Source organism: Gymnoscopelus braueri (genome assembly GCF_963280865.1).
Source record: "Gymnoscopelus braueri genome assembly, chromosome: 4".
Taxonomy (NCBI): Eukaryota; Metazoa; Chordata; class Actinopteri; order Myctophiformes; family Myctophidae; genus Gymnoscopelus; species Gymnoscopelus braueri.
The window spans coordinates 34,362,032-34,383,957 of NC_137605.1; the positions used below are offsets into that span (position 1 = coordinate 34,362,032).

General features: G+C 41.8%; 2 protein-coding genes across 2 annotated transcripts in view; one reads left to right on the forward strand and one right to left on the reverse strand.

Annotated features, from left to right (window-relative positions):
• LOC308083582 (basic helix-loop-helix transcription factor scleraxis-like) overlaps positions 1–1,380 on the reverse strand; it is a gene marked incomplete at its 3' end in the record, with an annotated part of 1,849 nt that extends 469 nt beyond the window's left edge. Inside the window, exon 1 of the mRNA XM_080425898.1 lies at positions 311–1,380. Coding sequence (XP_080282024.1) covers positions 311–738 — 428 coding nt within the window. The 5' untranslated portion in view covers positions 739–1,380. The remainder of the gene's footprint in view (positions 1–310) is intronic.
• Positions 1,381–7,659: 6,279 nt separating this feature from the next.
• Positions 7,660–7,836, forward strand: LOC308084224 (NADH dehydrogenase [ubiquinone] 1 beta subcomplex subunit 1-like; the record flags this gene model as incomplete). The annotated part of the gene is made up of 1 exon (XM_080426772.1): positions 7,660–7,836. The coding sequence occupies one exon, from the start codon at positions 7,660–7,662 to the stop codon at positions 7,834–7,836; it is 177 nt and encodes a 58-aa protein (XP_080282898.1).
• Between the last annotated feature and the right edge of the window lie 14,090 nt (positions 7,837–21,926).

The following is a 21,926-nucleotide window of genomic DNA, read 5'->3' on the forward strand; positions in this document are numbered from 1 at the left end:
ATCACAAATTAGAATGTTTAGAACACAAACTTCAGGTACTGGATTATTTTATAACCATATATATGTATTATAACCTATAATATATTATGCACCATCTATAAACAAATATATGGAGTTGAACTCAAAATGGGACGCAGAACTATCATGTTTGTCCCCTTAATTGAGTTCTAAGGCATAAGTCTTTGTGAAAAAAGAACCCAGGGTCCTTTCATAATCAGTAGGCCTACAGGTGTACTCCATAACAACACAGTGATTAAATGCCTATCACAAAAGATAACGTGTTGCTGCTCCATCACATCCTGCTCTGTACCTGTCAGCAGGCTCAGTGGGGATGAGCGTACGCAGAGCTGTGAAGGCTGTGTTGACAGAGTTGGTGCGGTCTCTCTCCCGTGCATTGGCCGCGTTCCGCTGACGGATCTCCCCGTTAGGTCCAATCATCATTCCGGGGGGCAATGATGGGGGCCCCAGACGCCCGCCACCTCCTCCTCCTCCACCACCTCCACCTCCTCCTCCTCCTCCACACAGCTTCCTCTTCCTGTTCACCTTGATGTGAAAGGCAGACGGCGAGGAGGAGGACAGACGGAAGGCGGCGGAGTGAGAGGAGGAGGTGTTGGTGGTGCGCTCCTCCGAGCCCGACCCCTCGCTCCCGTTCTCCTCGTCGTCTTCGGAGAGCAGGGCGATGTCGCCGTACAGATAGCGCCCTGCAGGAGGTGCCGTGCGGAGCATGGCAAACGTCATTTCCAACGCAACGACAGTCAATGTTTTGCTGACAAGATCGCCTCAGCAAGTCTTCAGGCTTTCCTCCAAAGAGAAGCCCTTGATCTTGGAAATGTGCTGCTAATGTTCACTGTTTGTGATAGGACCTTGCCGAAGCTCTGACTCAAGATGTCCAATGCAGATACTGCCTTCTCTAGCTAAGCTGAATCTCTTGAACTAGGTGAGTCAGTGTAGAGCGATGATGCCTGTACGATACAGATTTGACCTTTCCTCACTCAGTGGTTAAGCTTTGAGCTGATCCCTAACTACTGTAGTCAAGTTCATCAACAAGCTGCTGTTTCACTGTTTCACAGGTGGTTGGTTGCAGGTTCAAATCCCTTCGTGCCTCTCGTGGTTCAGACAATTCAAATTCCAACGACCAGTTGCTCCTTCAGTTAATCCTTTGGAAGAAAGCAAGATAAAGTCATAATGGCACAATGAAATGGCAGTTTAATTCTCTGTTCTGTATACCTCTGTGTATCCTTTCTTTCTGTCTGTGTCTGTTTGCCTCAATCCAAAATGCAACAAATACTACTGTAGGTCTAGTAGCTTCAAGTGGCAATTTTCTGCCTGTGACTTTCTCTTTCTCTGTGTCTAAGTGTGTATCTCTCCCTCTTGCTCTCTTTGCTCAGTTCCACGTGTGCCTGGTGTCTGAGTGTTTCCGTATGCCTCTGGTCTTATAGCTGGTGGGAGGGCCTAGGGGCTTCTCTGCCCCTCCCTTTGAGCTGTGTGGGTCCCAGGGCTGCTGTCTAGAAGCTGGCTTGGGGGACCGGAGGCAAGAGGCAAACCATCGGCAGGAGGTTGTTTTGGCTGCTCAGCGCTCACTAGTTTGTTTCAGGGGAAGTCCACCCTAAAACTGAACTTGCATAATGACAGCTGGTGCATTTGAAAACTTGTGTCCTATTTGAGAGTTTTTCATTTTTGTTGATCCAAGTTTCACATGGATCCCATATGCTGTGTTGATTCAAGACTATGAAGTACAATACACTCGGGAATTGCAACAGTACATTGTTATCAATTTGAATCCTCAGAAGTTCACTTGTTGAGGAAAGATTTTCCCGACAGCAATGTAATATTGTTGAGGACCCCCTCGAAAACGAGATGCTGCATCTTAAGGGGCTTATCCTCCAGTGAATTTTCAAAATAAATAAATATAAATAAATATGACTGTATGACCATCAAGCAGTCAAGCATTCACACAGTAGTAGTGTCAGAGGCTGTATCGGTATAAATTCACTTTTGTTTGTGTGTTTATCTGCCCCTCTTTGACAGTATTGTAAAAAAAAGAAAACATCCAATCCATGTAATACATATGAGGCTTTGGTTATTTTAACATCAGATCAAAGGAATAAGATATGACTTCTGTTTTAGGGTAGATGTTTGCTTCATGGCTGCTAACCGTTTTTTTCATTCCAGCCTTATTTGACAGCCCAGACATGGAGCAGTCTAGAGACAGGACTGGGACTTGGTAATGTAGAAAGGGGAAGTGAGCCCACAGTCAAATCACAGAGTGTTCATTTAACTCTGGACCCTTTCTGGACAATTCTTACACTCTTGGAGTTAAATTGATATTTAGGATTGTACTGTGCAGCAATTGAGACTAATGTTATGATGTTTTGTTCGGCCTTCCCATTATAGCAAGAAGCAGAAAGGTTTAGGGGGAGTCTTGAAAAGTCCTCCCCACACACACACACACACACACACACACACACACACACACACACACACACACACACACACACACACACACACACACACACACACACACACACACACACACACACACACACACACACACACACACACACACACACACACACACACACACACACACACACACAGTGTGCTGTGTTGGTCCCGTGACAGAAGGTTTCAAGCCGGGCAGCTGCAGTGGGATGTTAGGGCAGGGCTTGTGGCTGGAGCCAGGGATATTTTTGACATGGTCAAAGCGTTGCATCTATAAAAGTTGTGACGTTGAGGGGTCTGAAACTCAACCTGATCGTCTGCAACACACAGAGAAGCCACCCCATTCCCCCACTTTCCTGGTCTGTTTTTGGCACTTCAAATTGTTGTGTTGATTTGTGAAGTGTTTTGTTTTCGTTGTATAGATACATTTTAAGCATATATAATATATACTTTGTGCATAATTTGCTGTGAGTATATGCTTCATGCCTTGAACTTGAGATGTATTGAACTTGAGCTTTTAACTGTTTCACATCTTGAATGATTCATTTTTCTTTTTAACTTCCTGGAACCAAATTTTGCTTCTCAGAAATGTTGCCCTCAACTCTATCTGTTTCTCTATTAAATATTCTATGGGGAACATATGACCACTGAGGATAGCTGAGTCCGTTTGGGAACTGTTTGGTGTTGATTTCACTGGCCTATCTCATTTAGATGAACGACTCAGGCTGGGATCTTAGTGACAGAGGGTGCAGGGGTGGGGGTTGATCTGTGCCGGGATGGTCAAAGGGGTTTATACTAAGGGAGCTGCTACTGTACTCTCTTTACACTCCCTGTAACAATCTGTCTTCCTCTCAAAGTGCAGAAAGAATTGGAAAAGACAGTAAGGGGAGTACACAAAGGAGGGAAGAAAGGAGAGAGTGGGAGAGAGGCAGTGGGAGACAGGACATGGAAGGAGAGAGCTGAAAACTAAAGAACAGTAATAAAAACTGCTGTCAACTTCTAATAAATACCTGAGAATAGAAGACTTGAGTGAGTGCGCGTGCAGAGCATCCCATGGCATCACACGTCATCCATCTATCTATCTATGTATCAAACTATCTATCCATCCATCTATCCATCTTGTCAGGCATGCCTGAGCGAGACGCCAGGTGAGCTAGTTCCACGCAGAGCATCCAATGGTCTTGTGCGTTGAAGAGTGTGCGTCTGAGTTGGCAAGCAGTGGACATAATATAGGTTATCACCTAAATTTTCTATATTTGCACATATGCAGGATGTTGAGTGAAACAAAACAAGCACTCCCTGTCCCCGAACCGACCAGGTTCCTCTCTCATAAATCGTAGAATTGTTTTTATTTCAACATAATTTGGAACCAGAAAGCCATGTTTAACGAGAAATCAGATACTTCTCTTGTTGGCAAAGGTGGGGGAAGAAATAACAGTACACATACGTATATGTACTGTATCTCTACCTACACTGAACTATTAAAACTCACTGGTGTGCCTTAGAGAAAGCGCAAGTTTGACAAATTGTTAAAAACCATTGTCAAACAAAATATTACAGACTAATTATGATCTTTCTAAAACTCAATTGAGCCAAATCATTTTCCATTAGTCCATCACCATATTCTGATGTACATACATGGTCTCAAAGAGCATTTCAGAGAACCGATAATTAGCCGTACCTTGGAATGTTGTCTTGTCTTACGTGTGCAGTGGTTGAAGATTCAGAGCCACTGTGCTACTCAACTATGAGTTCTCTAACCCTCAATAATACATTATTGAAACCCCTAAACCGAGCTGCCATTGCCAGTATGCTTCTCATGTGTAGGTTGGCAGCAGTAAGCTGCTGCTGAAAACTAATAGCACAATGAATAATCTGTTCAAGTTACACAATGTTACAGTCAGCATTCATCATTCTGACTCTCTCTCGCCCTCTATTTCTCTCATTCTCTCCCCCCACTCTCTTTCTGTGCATGCTTGTCTCTGTCTATATATCTCTTACTCTCTCTCCCTCCTGATCCTCCCTCCATCCCCTCGCTCTTCATCTCAGTGTTTATTCTGGGGTGCTGACAGTGTGAACGGAGGCCAACGGCAGTCACCGTGGTTGATTACAGACAGGAAGTGCTTGTGGTCAGGGTGAGAGGGAAGAAGTGAAATAGGGGAGCAGGCTGGTGCCAGGTGGTGATCAAACCTCCATTCCTAAATGGAGCCACTGAACAGAAGGATACGCTCGCCTCCAGAACTTCCACCCTGTTGCAGGCACCTGGTGAGAAGACAGGACATGACAAAGACCAGCAGGCATCAATGGCACGCAGAGGCATCTCCTAACTCTTCAGTCTGCATTGATGAGTTTCCAGGTTGAAGATCACTTCACTATTCACTGTTTCATGGTGGCCTCTTGATGGGTAAAGCAACAACAAACCTAACTCAAACGAATAAAATACAATTCACAAACCGCAATAAAGTAGCTTTAAAAACCTTCTGAATGCTTTAGTCATGTTCAATTTTGATGTGACTAGTTCAAATATAGCGACTAGGGTAACTTTCTATTAAGGCCATATCTGTAATGCATTATAGATACCTTCATAAGGTATATTAAAAAGCAGCCATAACGTGTTATAAGAGTTTCTATAAGCCTTCAATTGTCTTAAGGCATTAAGATTAGTACGTATATCATAATACTTTATAAGGTCAGGAATCACAATTGTAATTGCTCAACTCTTTTTGCATGAAAGGTTATAAGGTTATCATGGTTCTGTATAGCTCATTTTTAAACGAGGTTTAAATTAAAAAAAACATAGAGTCTAGTAATATTGTGGCCTCTGTGTCCAATCTTGAACTATCAATAATAAATCACAACCTGCACAACAGAATGTCAACCCTAGATGGCTTGGACTACAGCGCAAAAAAAAATAATGAAATACAAAAACTAGTTTAACCTAATTATAAACAAATTATAGAAATAAATGCACGCTTAATTTAGTTGAAGCAGACAATAAGCTGTCATAGAAATGTTATGGCACACCATAACCACACTCTCCACAAATTATGCTGAAAGTACCCTGATGTTCATAACATTATAACCTTTTATGCAAAAAGGGTAGAGCAATTATGATACCTGACCGTATTAAGTATTATAATAACCATACTTATAATGCAACTCTTAGCCACTCTTATAAAGTATATGCATGCATTACAATGTATTATGAAGGTATAACACATTATAATTTAGATATGGGTTTCATAGAAAGTGTTACCCAACTGTTTCATGCCTGATTGTGTATAAAAACTGAATTTGAGTGTATTTTTGCTCATGCACACGAAGATGGTGAGTTTCTCCGAACCAGGATCACTCACTGTGGTCCGTCATTATAGACTCATAGACATGCATTAGCATGATCTCTCTGTCATTTGCATATCTCCCAGGAGCCTGTGGCTGGTCTAACACAGTATCCCTTTCTCTATGAATTGCTGCCTGCAGGCTAGAAAACATTTGACTTGGGCTATAATGTAGACTCTGCCATTTCCATAATTACACATATGGCTGCCGTTTCCCTAAACATTTTGTTAGAAAAGGAAATAGTTACATTGAATTACAAGTAGAATTTGAATAAAACTACATAAAATATTAACCTTGCCAATGACAGATTCATCACATCACATCGTCAAGTTTAGTCAAGTCTATTTGTACATAGCAAATTCCATACGACAAGCATAGTAGACTCTCAATGTGCTACAAAATAAAAAGCAAAGAAGGCAAATAAACCATACTGATTCTAAAATAAATGTTTTCCCATTCTCCACTGATCAGAGCACTGATCAAGTCTGTGGCAAGTTTTGGGGCAAGTGGAGTGATCGTGTGCTGAGCAACCCCGGACGTACTTTTGGAGGTCATTTCAATTATAGTAGTAGGATAATAAAACATACTGAAGCGTGGAGGTACCTCCTACGCCTACTAGTAGTGTGTTCAAGAAATGTTGTGCTAATTGGTCAAGCGTTTTGCGAGATCAGCCCCAGACAAACACCAGAGACAGACACTGCTAGTGAAGAGAAGCTAAAAGAGGGGTGATGAGTTCAAACCTTTTGGTTTTAGTTAACATTCTGGCTGCAGCATTGTGAATAAGCTAGAGTTAAAGGACGACTTCACCCATTTAACATATCTTCATATCCTGACTAATGCTCATGATTAATGGTAAAAAACTAAATCTACTATGGACACCTGCCTATAGTGACATCATCGTTGGGCAGTTTTATTTTTAATTTTTTACAACATTTCAATTTGTATTATTTTTATTATGAGCATTAGTGAGGACCAATTATATGAAGATAGGCTGAAATTTGGTGAAGTCGTCCTTTAATTTAATAATAAAATAAAATAAAATAAAAAATAAAATCTACTGGAAATAAAAGCATGAAACAGCTTTTCAGAATCTAATTTGATTCTATATATTTAAGATGATAAAAGGCATTCTTGGAGATATTAAATACAAGCATAAAACTTTATTGAGTTATTATGCTGACAATGCATCTTGATCAGCATGTTCAGGTTTTGGTACCCAGCATTGGTGGGTGAAACAGGCTTTCTCTCCTCCTCTCCCTCCCTCCTCCTTGGATGTGGTCATTCATTGGATTGAGATAGTTTGCAGAAACGGACATGTATAACTGTCAACAGCATAACTGTAGGACTGATATGAAATGTATTGCTGAATGCACCCCAAGTGGGAGAATATCAGCATCATGGACTCTATATTCGGGCATGGCTGACCTTGGAGCTCCATACATGGATAAGACTGACTCATTGTGACATAATTGGGATGACAGAACAGCCCCGCCAGACCTTACTGTATATAAAGAATCACAATCTCAGGATTTGGTCATCACACCTTTGGGATATGTCATTTCCAGGACTCTAACCTCACTACCACAACAGACTCTGCCAGCTCTAAGCCTTTATCTCCCGCATGCTACAGGATACCAACAGTATCTCCTCAACACCTACCAGGCTCATCCAGACCCATACCTCAACTTTTGCTGCTTGTCACGAGTATATCCTTGGAATTGTCCGGTGCAGACATCTCTGGTTAAGTTCTAAGCGGACACCCTATGTGGTGGGTCCTGGCCTTAGACAGCCAGTCAGTCCCATTTTCTTTGAGCAGTATTTTACATCCTACACAAATTAATTTGCCATTGCATCTGTTGTTTTTATGGGTAGGTAACCATGGTGAACTTTGTAGCACTTGCTTGTGTGCATTGGATGAACATACTGGTGCCCATGGGATTTGTCATTGGATGGTACATGGATAAACAGCAGGACCAGAAGCTAACAGCTTTCAGGAACAAGAGTGCTTTGTACGGAAGGGAACTGAAGCCTGGAGAGGAATATACCTGGAAGTAGACAATAGCCAGAGGCTGAAACGTATTGTCCTTGACCTTCACCCTCTGTTGTCATACAAAAAAGAAAGAAAAGAAAGAAAAACACGTCTTTGGTTATTATGGTCCTATCCGGACACCCTGTGGTGTGGGTGATCATTAACAACTCTGACCGGGGCAGTTGCTGTACTGTGGTTAACTCTAAAAACAAACTGATAAACATCAAACAATTGTTGTGTGACCAATACATGTAATTGTTGTTACACAACCATTTCAAAAATTCTTCCCAGGAATGTAGTTCTCAAAAGGAAATGACTCCTTCTCAACATAATGGCATGTTTGAGACCTGTGGGTAAGATTCCAGAGAGTACTAGGGAGACATTAACAATGTCGGACATCATCTACCAAACAGCTGAAAACTTTTATCAAGACATAATAGATACATTTATATCAACATAATCACCAATTGTAGCTGCTTTTGATAATGGAAAAACGACCACAAAAAGAAAGTCACACTTTATGTGAAATTGACAATGTAGAACAATATCAACCATATAGATTCCACATATTGTATAGAGAACACACTGTTACAGTATAACTGACTGACATGTCTGTTGTATCGTTAGCAACAGTCGACAGTATTGTTCTTAACGTTACTGATGTTTTTTTCCACCGCCTTTGAGACATAACGCATTGGGAAGTGTTACAGTATATCAAATTTCCACATACGCCTCACAATGGGACGAAAGCATTTAGGTGAGAAAATCGGCACTTTAACTTTAAGTTACTGTATGAATCAAGTACGTTTTTATTCCACGTCCTCTTAACCCATTCAATCCGGGAACACATCTGTCATTTTAGATTTCTTTGGCTATTCCAAAATACAAGCTCATAGCGCGGGTCCGAGTGCCGCACTATGAACTTGTAGATCTGCTATTTTTTGAAAAATCTTGGAAAATGTGTGCAAATCTTTGAACATATATTTTTTTAAAGCGAACATTTGTAAAATATTTTATTCCAGGGACCCCCAGAAGCAAAGATTTGAGTTACAAATGTTTGCTATATTCAAAGATTTGCACAAATATTCACGTTTTTTTCCCAAAATAGCAGATCTACAAGCTCATAGCGCAGCACTTGGTGCCGTGCTATGAGCTTGTATATCTGCAATTTTTTAATAGCCAAAGAAACCTAAAGTGAGTCAGATGCGTTCCCGGTCTTAATGGGTTAAAGGCCAGTCCACAGACTCCGTCACTCCACACCAATGATTCGCGACGCAACTCCTTGCAACCATTATCCCCAATGGCAGTTGCAAGGAGTTGCATTGGTGTGGACAGGCCTTTAGGTTCCACACCCTCAGGCACCACCATTGAAGATAATGGCTAAAACTGATCAAAAATATTACTGTATATGAAGATGATTAGGATTCAAACAAAGGTCCTTCGTGTTCATTAACAAACGTCTTCGTCTGAACTGTGGTGACATCATAGATGAAATAGATCGTTTTTGTTCTGGTTTTTAACTACTCACATCCACAGATGAATACTGACTGGGCGTACCCATTACACCTCAGTGTTAATTGATCCATTTGTAACTCTGAGAGTGTACAAATGTAATCAATGGACCCATAAGGATTTACATTTGCGCTCTCTCAAGAGTTAAATGAACTCTGAGGATTTTACTGTGTACTGATTGGCCAAATCCTAGGGTGTATTAGTAGCATATACAGTATGTGGATTCTTAAATTGAATGGTGTTCCCCTTTAAAGAGGCAGCAGAAGCCCGGTAGTAGAACGCCATCTGATAGTCATTACCCCTCCTTTCTCCTTCTCTCGCTCTCCTCCTCCTCTTGCTATCCTTTCCTTCCCTTAGCTCAGACGTAGTATTCATTATTCTGATGAAAAACACCCCACAGCCTAGCCAGTCCCTGGCCTCACACACACACACACACACACACACACACACACACACACACACACACACACGCGCGCGCGCACACACACACACACGCACGCACATGCACACACCCACGCACACACACATGCGTGCGCACACACACGCACGCACGCACGCACTCAAACACACGCGCGCACACACACGCACACACAGACTTGAAAAGGCACGCAGACACACAACCCCCTAGTCTCAGCCCAGCTGAACCATTCTGGCGCGGGTCAGGAACCTGTCAAAACTCGGATGCAGGTTTGGACCCAATACGGTACCACAGAGCAGACATCTAGAAGACAGAGAAAGGGAAAGAGAAGTCGACACATAGAGAGAGAGAGAGAGAGATACTCCAAGGGATAATCAACTTAGCTATTTATCGTAGACCTTGGATGCTCGTTTGTACACCCTGTGCTGAAAGTGAGAGTGGGAGGGGATCAGGGGATAAAGGGGCTCGTTATGATGCCACCAAGCAGACGTCTGGAGAGGGTCATTACCAAAAAAAGAACTGTCTGCTGTCCTCACACTGAGGGGAGAAGAGGGGGGGGGGGCAGGAAGAGAACCGAGAAGAATATAGGAATAAGTGGAAGAGAAGTAAAGCGAAGGAAAAGGGAAACAGGGGGGTAGAGAGATGGAGGGAGTCAAGGGAGGAGAGAGAGGGGGAGGGAGGGAGGGAGGGAATGGAATGGACGGAGGGAGAGCAGGAGGCAGCCTGTCAGGACTCCAGGCCGTGTGGTGTATTGCATGGGGGAAAGGGTCGGAAGTGTTGGCCCCAAACCGAAACACCCCCCCTGCTTCCCTCCACCCCCAAACCCCCCCCATTGAGCCCCGGTCCACAGACCCCACTCCGAATTCAACCAGCCCCAATTTCTGTCCTCTGCCCAGCAGCCACACTCCACACTGTTTCCCAAGAGAACCAGACTCTACAGCTGCCTTATTAAACCGAGAGAGAGAAAGATATTGAGAGAGAGAGAGAGAGAGAGAGAGAGTTAAGGATTGGGAGAAGGAGAGGGAGGTCACACAACTGGAAGACATCAGATGAAGCCGTGCTCGTTCTCTTAGTTTTTCCGTTCATATCCCGTTTTATGATGGAGTTTCTCACAAACACGCTCGTGGTGCACTGAGTTCAAACACATAGTAAAAAAGCCATTGTTTGATTCGACATCCCTCAGAACATTGTAAAATAATGAAACAAATGCTGGAGAATTAAAGTCTGTGTGACTTTTATCTCATTTGTCTGATTTTAGTCTTCAAGCTGTCCTCGTTGGGGCCACACTCTCTAAGCCAGATCATTGTCCTCTTCTTTGTTCGACTCGAGCAGCGCTTGTGTGAACATTATGAGGTAATACAAAAGATATAAAGGGATGAACATCTGCTGGTTCCTCTGATAGCCATGGCTTTTTAATTTTCCTCTTTTATACCGTGGTTTCTCCGAGTAGTAGTATATTGTTTTAACTTTTATTAATCCAAGGAAGGGTTCCGCTCTTTTATTGTACCGCCCATGCATCACAATCATACAGTCACTATTCACACCTGAACCTTCACAGTCTGCTGCAGGCCACCGAGCAGCTTCACTTTGAGAAATGTATGGTTAAGTTTCTTGCTCAAGGGCATATCAATAGTTGTTATTGAGGGTCGGGATATTACCTCATGCACATTTCCTTCACAAAGATTTTCCAAGACAGGCAATTTGTCCCAGCTTTGCTTTCCTTTCAAATCGCTACTGTCATCACAACATATTGAACTGATCTTAGCTCTTTTCTACAGCATCAGTGTATCATTGTGGACAACTGTTTTGATTCTAGTCTACCTCAGCAGCTGACATTCACCTTAGGAATGTATGAATCACACAGTGTATGACAAACGTTTTGCTGTTCACACTCCATTAATGCTGAGTTAGACATAAGATGTCATTGCAGATATCCATCTAGTATCTGAGTTTGCTGATGATCCTGTATGAGGTTTAGTCTTGTACTCACATACGTCACATAGTCAAGTAAGGTCACGCAGCCGGACCTTTCTCCACACTTTATTTCCATTCATTTCAGCACTCTCCAATGGAAGGAAAAGATCCTGCTGAAAGCATTCATTTGTGGAAAAAATAAGAGAAAAAAGAAATGCAGAAAGAATTTGTATTTCTTTGACTGAAACTGTTAACTTATTAAGGCATTTAGCAGACTCTCTCATCCACAGCGACTTAGAAAATGCAAGGTCAGTAAGTGCCATGAACCCTAGTCAACCAACAACACGTCTATTGATCTGATCAGCTTTCATTTTCGCAAATGTGGAACTCAGAGATGAATATAATGAAGGGATACCAGAGCAATTAGCAAAGAAACATGTTTAGGACGTTTTTGAAATACTTCTAATACAGTACATATATGGCACAAGTGGTAAAGCAAGACTCACAGGCAACCTGCTATATAGTATTCAGGCGCACTTGTGCTTGTGTGTTCAAATTTAGAGCTTTATGGCTAAGTGTTTGGTAAATAATTTGAATAAAAACAGTGGCAGCTGGTGTACAGTCCATTGACCACTCACATCCCCCCAGTGAACACCTGGTTACGATTGGCATTCAAAGTTAGCAGGAGTGGGCGGCCCGTTTTGCACAAAATGCCACAAATCAAGAACGCGGCATCGGACTGCCATGATTGCACACACACTGCCAGTAGGTGAATAAATAACCGCCACTCCAAATTCTTCTTATCAGCCTCATGGTGGCACGTGAATCATGACACTACTCCACACATACAGTAGGCCCTGGCCATTTGTGCCAGACTAGATTTTCTGCCATTTCAGTTTTCTTCAAAACACACTTTTTGCTTCTAGTCCTCACACAACTCACACAAATCGGTGAAAGAAGATGTACTGTAGCAGTCAGATTTTGCAGATTCCATTCCAATTGACTGTCAAATTTTGCGGGCCCTGGGTAGGCAACCCGGCCTGGCGGGGATCTGCGCTCAGAGGAGCGTACTTTTCAAATGTTTACTGTTTTTACAAAACATTTGAAAATAATGTATTTTATTCTTCCTTTTTCTTTCCCATGTAAAGCGATTTTGAACTATTCAGAAAGGCGCTACTGTATATAATATGTAAATGTGAGTTATAATTATTATTATGGAATTGCGGTTAAGGAACTGCTAACAAAAACGACCTGCATTGCTTTGTTTCAGGAAGCGGCTGCCTCTTTCAGAGCAAAGCCGACCTCCTTATTACTGGGCTGTTGGCAACATCAAAGTAGCCTCCCAGATTCTTTCATAAAAGACTCTAGGACTGGGTATAGCTCTACTTCTCTGTGAACTGTGTGAAGTCGTGCAGCGGTAGTAGCCGACTAAGGAGAAATCAGCTGTGATGTCATCGCCACTAATGAGGTGGCAGGAATGATTTGGCTGCCGGACTCACTCACCAGCCCACCGCTCGCTCGCTCTGTCTGTCTCTCTCTCACTCTCTTTTTTAAAACTTAGAGTCAAGCTCTCTCACTCTCTTGCCCGTTTCCCCATCTACAGTACCAGCCAGTATAACTGCCTACCAGGCATGATGTTTTTCTGAAGCTATGTATTTCCCGTGGCTGGTTATATGAGCCAGAGTGTTCTGCTCTGCTATGCCCTGGTTGGTTGGTTCCAATAGTTTCCAGAGTCTTACTTTTATGCATGAGTTCGGCTAAACTGGGCTTATAGACACAATTTCAAAATAAGTTATTATTAAGAAATTATGGATATGTGTGTTTGGGAGGGTTACTTTTTAGAAAGATTTATTATAGATTACTATTTACCAAACTTAATTGGTAATCATTGACATAATATGTCATGTGAGGGACATAAGGTGATTTAGTTTTTATTGATTTAGGTTTTATTTTGTTGTTTAACTCATTGGCCGCCATTATCGCATTAACGCGATCTAATAAATAGCGCGCTTGGCCGCCAGGATCGCATTAATGCGATCTAACGTCTTTATTGATCTTTATGCTCTGATCACGCTATTCTGTTATGAATCAGGCTAAGTTTCGGGTTCCACTTACTTCAACCACCACTGCATCCGGTTCCATGACTTGGGTTCCGTTTTCGGTTTTACATTTTTCCCCCCAGTCATTTTCGACCATAATAGGGAAACAAACGGTTTTTCACACGCTATGAAAAGCGATCGGAGACCTCCCCTCCTATAATCTATGGTCTGGGTGACGAACAGTCATCCCCGTTGGGTATCACAAAGTAATTTTCGCGGATAACAGAATCTGAGACATTTCACTTCCGGTTCATGTGTTTCACTGTGTGAGTGGGTCTGGGAGGGGGCGAGTGTGATCGAGAGGCGATCAAGCTTGGTATGTGCTGCTCTCTGGTGGTGGAACGATCAAAACGTTTCAAGTGTCAAGGTAGACTTTCTAGATGTGAATTAAATAACAAAATAACGAAACAAAAAAAACGAAAATCGCTGGCAAGGGCTGCTATGAACGAGGTTTTAACTCTGGCAGTCAATGAGTTAACTTCACACAGCAGGCGGTAAATGTAACTATTTATAAATGTACAAATTCACATACACAAACGGTATGAATACCCTACAGTAAAAGAAGAGTGTCTACACAGTCACAAGTAAAGGCTTGTAGAAAAGAAATATGTATAACAAATGGGCAAAAATGTTACTTTACTTTACTTTACTACTTTACTTACTTGGAACTCTGCAAAGGTGTGTTTTGGGAATTATTTAATTGGTAGTCTAGCTTGTCAGGTAGGTTGTTCTACAGTGTGGGTATCCAAATGGCAAAAGCACAGTCACTTTTAGTCACGAGTCCTTGTCTGTCTCCCTCCCAGCTTTTCCACTATTCTGTCACACTGGGAGTGAGAAAAAGGGAAATGGGCTGCCCACTCTCTTTAAAATATATACCCTTAGTTTCTGGCCATTGAACCTGTTGGAACCTGTCTACTGGACTGTCTACATTACAACGATCATTTAGAATATCATTTCTGGAGTTAGGAGGGTCAAATGATACTATTTCAGATACACTTTCACTGATTATTCAAACCTTTCTGGACATCTAGCACTTGATATCTTTGAGGCAGTTGTTGAGAGTAATTATGCAGCTGGTGTTACAAGCTTTAATGGGAGGCATTATGAACTGCATTACATATTTACGAGTGATGGTGCCATGAGTAGAAGCATGTGGGGAGAAAAAAAGAGAATAGGCCTACAACTGAGACAGGTGGGACCCAAATTGCATGTGTTTAATTACCTAGTAACAGAAAATGCTCTATTGAAAACGTATAGGAGAATATGTTAGCCTTGGACGGTGCGGGTGCTGAGCCTGAGACACCCATCAAGTGCTTAAGGCACTCAGGTTCTTCACAATACACTTGAGCTATGGCACTTTGTAGAGACTGATATGATATATTTGTTGGGCACTGGCCTACTCGGGAATGATGCAAGTTGAGAATGCATGCCCCACCCGATTATGGAGTACCTGTTGTACCCATAGTACCCATTGTCAGAGAACCTGCTGTACCCGTTTGTCAGTCTGTGTCCCTTTTATGCCTGTGTAGATCTGTGTCTGTCTGTCTGTCTGTCTGTCTGTCTGTCTGTCCCTTTCATGCCCATATGGAGATCTCTGTAACTGTCTGTCCATATCCCTTTTACTGTATGCCCATATATGGAGATCCCTGATGTCATCAGTATATTACACCTATATATGGGCATCAGTCCCTATTATGCCCATATGGGCATATAGATCGTATCGGCGGTTCTGGACAACCGGATCTCATATGATCCGACCAACTTCACGCCACGCACTGCACTCCCGTGGGTCATCGACGATTGTGTGCACCAAGTACAGATACGCAAACTCACACGCACACACACGCACTATTTGAGTAATTTATAGTTAGATAGAAGGATACTAATGATACGATATGTTTTATTGTTTTGTTGATGCAATATGCTGCTGCTGTCTTAAGCAGGTCTCATCACTTTGGAGGGAAAAAAAAGAAAGACAAAAAGAAAGGAAATATAATACATAAATAAATCTATTTTTCATTCAGAAGTTGAGTAAGCTCTATTTAGGTGTGTTTACTTTTTACCACATCCCTACAGAAGTGTGTAGCTTTTGCCAAACCCTTACGTAACATAGGCTTCTGGTTGTCTCCAGTACGTTCCATGCTGTAATGGCTGGCTGCCTCAGATGCCAGGGAGCTCACATCACTATAGCTGCCACAGAGAGAGAAAAATAGAAAGACACAGAGAGATATAGACAGACAGACAGAGAGACAGACAGACAGACAGACAGACAGACACATACAGAGTGTATGTGTGGGAGAGAGAAAGAGAATGAAAAATGCAGTGTAGGGTGGACAAGTTATCAAAGTGTCGAATTCCAGGTACTGTATACCAAACTATCGTCTTTGTCGGGTGGAAACCTCATATGTGCAAAATTAATTAAAAAAATAGCAAAAGTAGCAGATCGACAAGCTCAAGATCTGTCGATCTGCTAAACACAAAGAGTTAGAATATGGAGATAAGAGGTTTCTGCTCGCTGTGATACGCTACACTGCACTTAGTATTTGCTTGCCTGATGCTAGGGAACCAATCTGTTTAGAGCCAAAACTCCACCCTTCAATCATAGCAGCCAGACTAATTTTAGCTTGCTGCTCCTATTCTTTTACGTTTGACTGCTTTTCATATAGAAAAATAGGCTGTTTGTCCGGGCCTCTGTATGAGAACAAGGGGGCGTAATACAGTGTGAAGAAACCAGGGGTGTGTATGAGGGAGAGAATGATATTGGTGGAAAGAGGATTAAAGAAAGCTGAGGCGGTTGTTTTGGTGAAAATGGCAAAAAGAAGTTGAGTATCAGAGCAGAGTGGAACCCTCTGTGTGTGTGTGTGTGTGTGTGTGTGTGTGTGTGTGTGTTTGTTTGATGTTGCAGTCTTGTAAAGTAGCAGCTGGAGAGGGCTGTCCCCTGAGAACCACTATAGCCGGCTAGTAAATCCCACACCACAGAGACACACACACACACACACACACACACACACACACACACACACACACACACACACACACACACACACACACACACACACACACACACACACACACACACACACACACACACACACACACACACACACACACACACACACACACACACACACACACACACACACACACACACGCCACACACACACACTGTACATTCACAGATGCAGGCTTTAATAAAGCTATTGGGAAACAAAGCAGACCCATCTGAACTATTCCAGCATACAAATTAACCTGGCATACAGGCAACAAACTATGTACAATGCACAATATACAAAGTACGAAGAAGTGCCACTGCAAATAATACTGTATAGTAACTATATAACTTTCCACTCCCTGAGTATAAATTACGGTACAAGAGCAAAATGGCCACCATGTATATGGCGTGGTTCTCAAAGTGAGGTCCAGGGGTCCTCGAGGGGGTACCAGGGGGTCCCCAGAAAAACGTGTGTTGATATTTGAAAATAGCGGATCTAGCTCACAAAGCATCCCAATGTCACACGTTGTGAGCTTGGAGATGTGTTTTCAAAACATTTTAACAACACCAATCTTGTATGGGGGTCCCTGGCACAAAATACTTTCAGATGGGATTCTGTGGCTAAATACACCAATTAATCAAGGGGTCCTTGACATTAAAAGGTTCAAACCACTGGTCTATGGGAACAATGTTTTGAATGCTATTATTTAAGTACATAAACAAAAGTCATCATCATCATCATCATAACCTTTATTTCAACTCGGAGTACTAACAGTTGAGGGTCAGGCCCTCATTTTCAATGTAGCCGAGATACACATAAACAAAAGTATTGTGACTCAATCTAGTTCCACTGTAAAACTATGAGCGTACAGTAAAAGTTGACCTGTCCAGATGGAGAGCTAAGTAATACTACCCACAGCAGGGGGCAACACCCAGTTACTATGAAGTCAGTAGCTCAGTAAAACTCATAATAATCCTGAAACACCTGGACTGCCATGTGAACCAGCATACTGTGAGGTTTCTAAAGAATACTGACAATATGGTTAAAAAAAAAACAAGTGTCTCAGTTTATGACAAATGTGTAGATAAATATTCGGGCATAAATCTATGTTTAAAACCGTTATTTATCAGGAAATGAAAAAATTAAATAACCTGAGTTTCAATGGATCCAACGTAGTTATTATTTAGTAACAAGCTCTTGTCAATACTTTTCATTGGTTCAATATTTATAGAACACACAGACAGACTTAACCACTTTCACTCTCACACAAAATATGCTAATGTAGCAAAACATTGCCGATCTACAAGCTCACAACGTGTCACGATGCGGCACGTTGTGAGTCTGTAGATTAGCTATTTTAGGTAGTATGATGAAGTAGGACATTAAACGAAAAAACATAAGTATAAATATGGAAATACAAGATTTCTGGACAACAGCAGCGTTATACACATGTCGTCAAATAGCTTTTTTCTTTCCTTATTAACCCTTTAAACACCAGCATCTGAAATCTGGGGAAAACTCTCGCCGAAAATAGCCGATCTACAAGCTCGCAACGCATTGTAGATCGGCTATTTTCAGCGAAGATATTTAATGTCGAGCAAAAACAGAAAAGACACTAGTATTGAGCCCTGCGGGACTCCGGTCAACCAACGTTGGGGTTTAAGTGGTTAATTTGAGGAAATATACAGGATGACATCATGCTGCAGCTGACTGCCACCAAACACTCCTATTTTAGACCAGTGGACGGTTGCCAAGGAGACGATATAACGCACTCCAGATGATTCCCTCCTAGGATTATCTCATTATCACACACACACACACAGCACAGCTGCACAACCACTGGGTACGTGTGTGTGTGTACGTGTGTACGTGTGTACGTGCGTGCGTGCGTGCGTGCGTGTATGACAGACTAAATGTAATTTTATAGTTAGGCATTAAAGTTTGGATTGGGGTTTAGATTGCTGTAAAGTGGACTTGGTTTATTTCACCCCGGTTGAAAAGTTCACCTGCTTGACAAAAAAGAACGATATTATTCCATCTGAGGCCTCCCTTAAGCATTTATTGCTGTAATCTGGGGTATCTTATTCATGTCTGGGTACAGTCTACTGTGTCCGACTCCCACATATCCTCTATAATAATAATAATAATAATAATACATGTATTTGAAAGCACCTTTTAAAGAGTTTACAAAGTGCTTTACAGAACATCTAGTCTGTGTTGTGTTGTTATTAATTTGACAATGAATAGGAGATTGATCTAACTGAATGCAAGTTGAACAACATTTCACCAAAATTAAATTAATCTCAAGGTAATGTTAATGTTTAATAGCTCAAAAACTACCTGACTTGGAGAATGCACACAGAGACTGTGGCAAAGAAGGCCAGACAAACAGCCTGTACGACCTTGGGCAGTTGAGGAAGTTCAAGGTCTCCGAGAAGGTTCTGAAATCCTTCAACTCTGCTAAGTACCTCCCAGAGCATTCTGACAGCAGCCATCTCTGTATGCGTATGGGAATACAGTAGCTCTACCCAGGATCTGTGAAGGTGGTGCAGTCGGTAAGGATGGACAATAAAATGAAAATTCGATTATTGTGGCAAATCATGATTATTGTGGCAAAAAGAATCCCGATAGCTCACAACACGTTGTGCGCTTGTAGATCTGCTATTTTTGGCGAAGAGATTTGTTGTAGAGTGAAAATAGAGCGTATACCAACTATGCTCTTCACAGGTCTGTTTTTACTGAGTACAGGGGGTTTAAGTGGTACCGGATAAACAGCTCGACAAAAGCGAATTGATCCCAGTGTATGATGGAGGACAATTTCACAATCAATTTAAAGGTCTGTGATATGATTTTTCTGAGCGTTTAATTTTGCATCCTATAGGATGCATAAGACAGCAGGGCAAAGATTATGAAGGACAAACACCACCCCAGTAACAGACTGTTTGTGATGATGAGGACTGGCAAGCATCTGAGGTGTCTCAAAGCCCAGGGTTCAAGGCTCAGAACAAGTATTGTCCCTGAGGTTGAAGAAAATTATTATAATAAATCAAAACAAAACAAATTCCATTACAATGTTACCTTTGTATTTTAATGATAACAATGGCAATGGCATTGACATTGAGAAATTAAGCTTTCTATAATTGTCTAACATGAAAATGTTAGCTTTGTTAACATACCCTTTCCATCCGAGGGCCACCGCTAGCCACTTTAGTTTAGATTAATTATGGTAACAATGTTAAGAGGCTATTTTTCATTCAATTTGTGCTAATGCAGAAACTCTCATCACAATGTGACAAGTGCTTGGAAATTTTAAACTAATACAAGAACCCCAAATCACTCAAATAAAGAAAATAAATGACCAAAATGACAAAGTGAAAGAATGTGTGGGCCCCATTTTAAACTTTATGTCTGAGGTTGCACTTCTTGGCTGAGAAAATCAGCCAGACTTGTTACCTTGGGCGGAACAGTTAGTCCAACAACGTTACATATTTCCAGTCTGATAAGGGCAATAGACACCAAGGTTATTCACAAGGATTAGTATGAGAGTTAGTATTTCTCCCAGAGGAGCGAATTTAACTGACATTTGCAGCTCCCATTATACTGTTTACATCATCCTCAAATTCTTCTGTAAACTGAGAGAGTCACTGTCTGCGGAAAAAAAGAATGATCTGGGACACCACTCAGTGAGAGTTGAAAGCCCTCATTTATGTTTTATAATGCATCACATGAGGTTAAAAAGTACACACATTGGTGCAGACATTGCCTTCCATAGGGAACACATTCTGAACACACTTCTTAACCTCATACAGTGGTTTTGCCAGTAAAATAAACTTTTACTTTCAAAAAAAGTTAACATCAGTCAAACATGAGCCAAAATATATAGCGTTCTTCCGCTGTGCTAATTGGGAAGGTCATTCACTTTTCATTATTGTAACGAAATGATCGAGGAGAGTTGGAAGAGGAGGAGGAGGAGAAAGGACATAAAGGGAGATGAAGATGGACAGGAGGACGATCAAGAGGAGGAGGAGGCTGTAATCGGAGGTGGGTTTTCGACAGTAGCCCAGACCAGACCTGACAGGTTCTCTCATATCCGTCTTCATTCAGTCCCAGAGTGGGACTCTCCACATGGTAAAGCCATCACACACACACACACACACACACACACACACACACACACACACACACACACACACACACACACACACACACACACACACACACACACACACACACACACACACACACACACACACACACACACACACACACACACACACACACACACACACACACACACACACAGAAGACACACATGTTCTCTCTCAATCTGAACATCAGGAAATGGCTATTACTCTGAGAAAGAAAGAGAGCAATAGAGAGAGAATTGGAGAGAGAAAGACATAGAGACAGACATAAACAGTGAGACACTTAAAAAAATTAAATAGGAACTTATAGACAAGAATAGATTTGAGTATTGCGTTTAGATGAAAGGTTGTGTCATTACACCTGAACAGAAGAAGTTGTTGAGCAGTCTTAACTATCCAAGTTCCTTAGACTTAGAGCAAGGCACCCAGTACCTAACAAGGCTGGAGGTACTAAATGGCACAGAGTAAATTAGTATTTTGTATTGGAGAACCCCTTGGTGTGTTTGCATGTTTAAAAATGTCTGTGTGTAATACGATCCTCATGCTCATGCCTCATAAGAATGTATTCTTTGCCAACCAGCCTAGCTGAATATAAATGTCTTGTGATCACCTTTCTCTGTAAAAAAAAAAAAACATTAAAAAAATGGTATACTTGGCCAACTTGCATACCAATGAATGTGTTCATAGTACACTTATCTATTAAAATGAAATTAGCTGGATTCAATGATATTTTGTTGTTAGTCGGTTAAGAATGTGTCCTCATTCTAATTGGCTGATAATCAACTTAGTTACAGTACAATAAGATTGTAGTCAATTTGCCAGGATAATGGTCAAAAAACTAAACAAAACGGACATACAGTATAATACTGTCTCGTGCCACTAGAGGGAGTGAGAGATGGGAGGGGAGCCAAACGCAGGCCTATAATAACCACCAGACATGACTCATTCCCCATGGCAATACCACAGTGACCACAGACAGCTCTCTGGCAGACAAGGAGCAGAAATCTGACCCGGCAGAGTTTGTGAATGGGATAG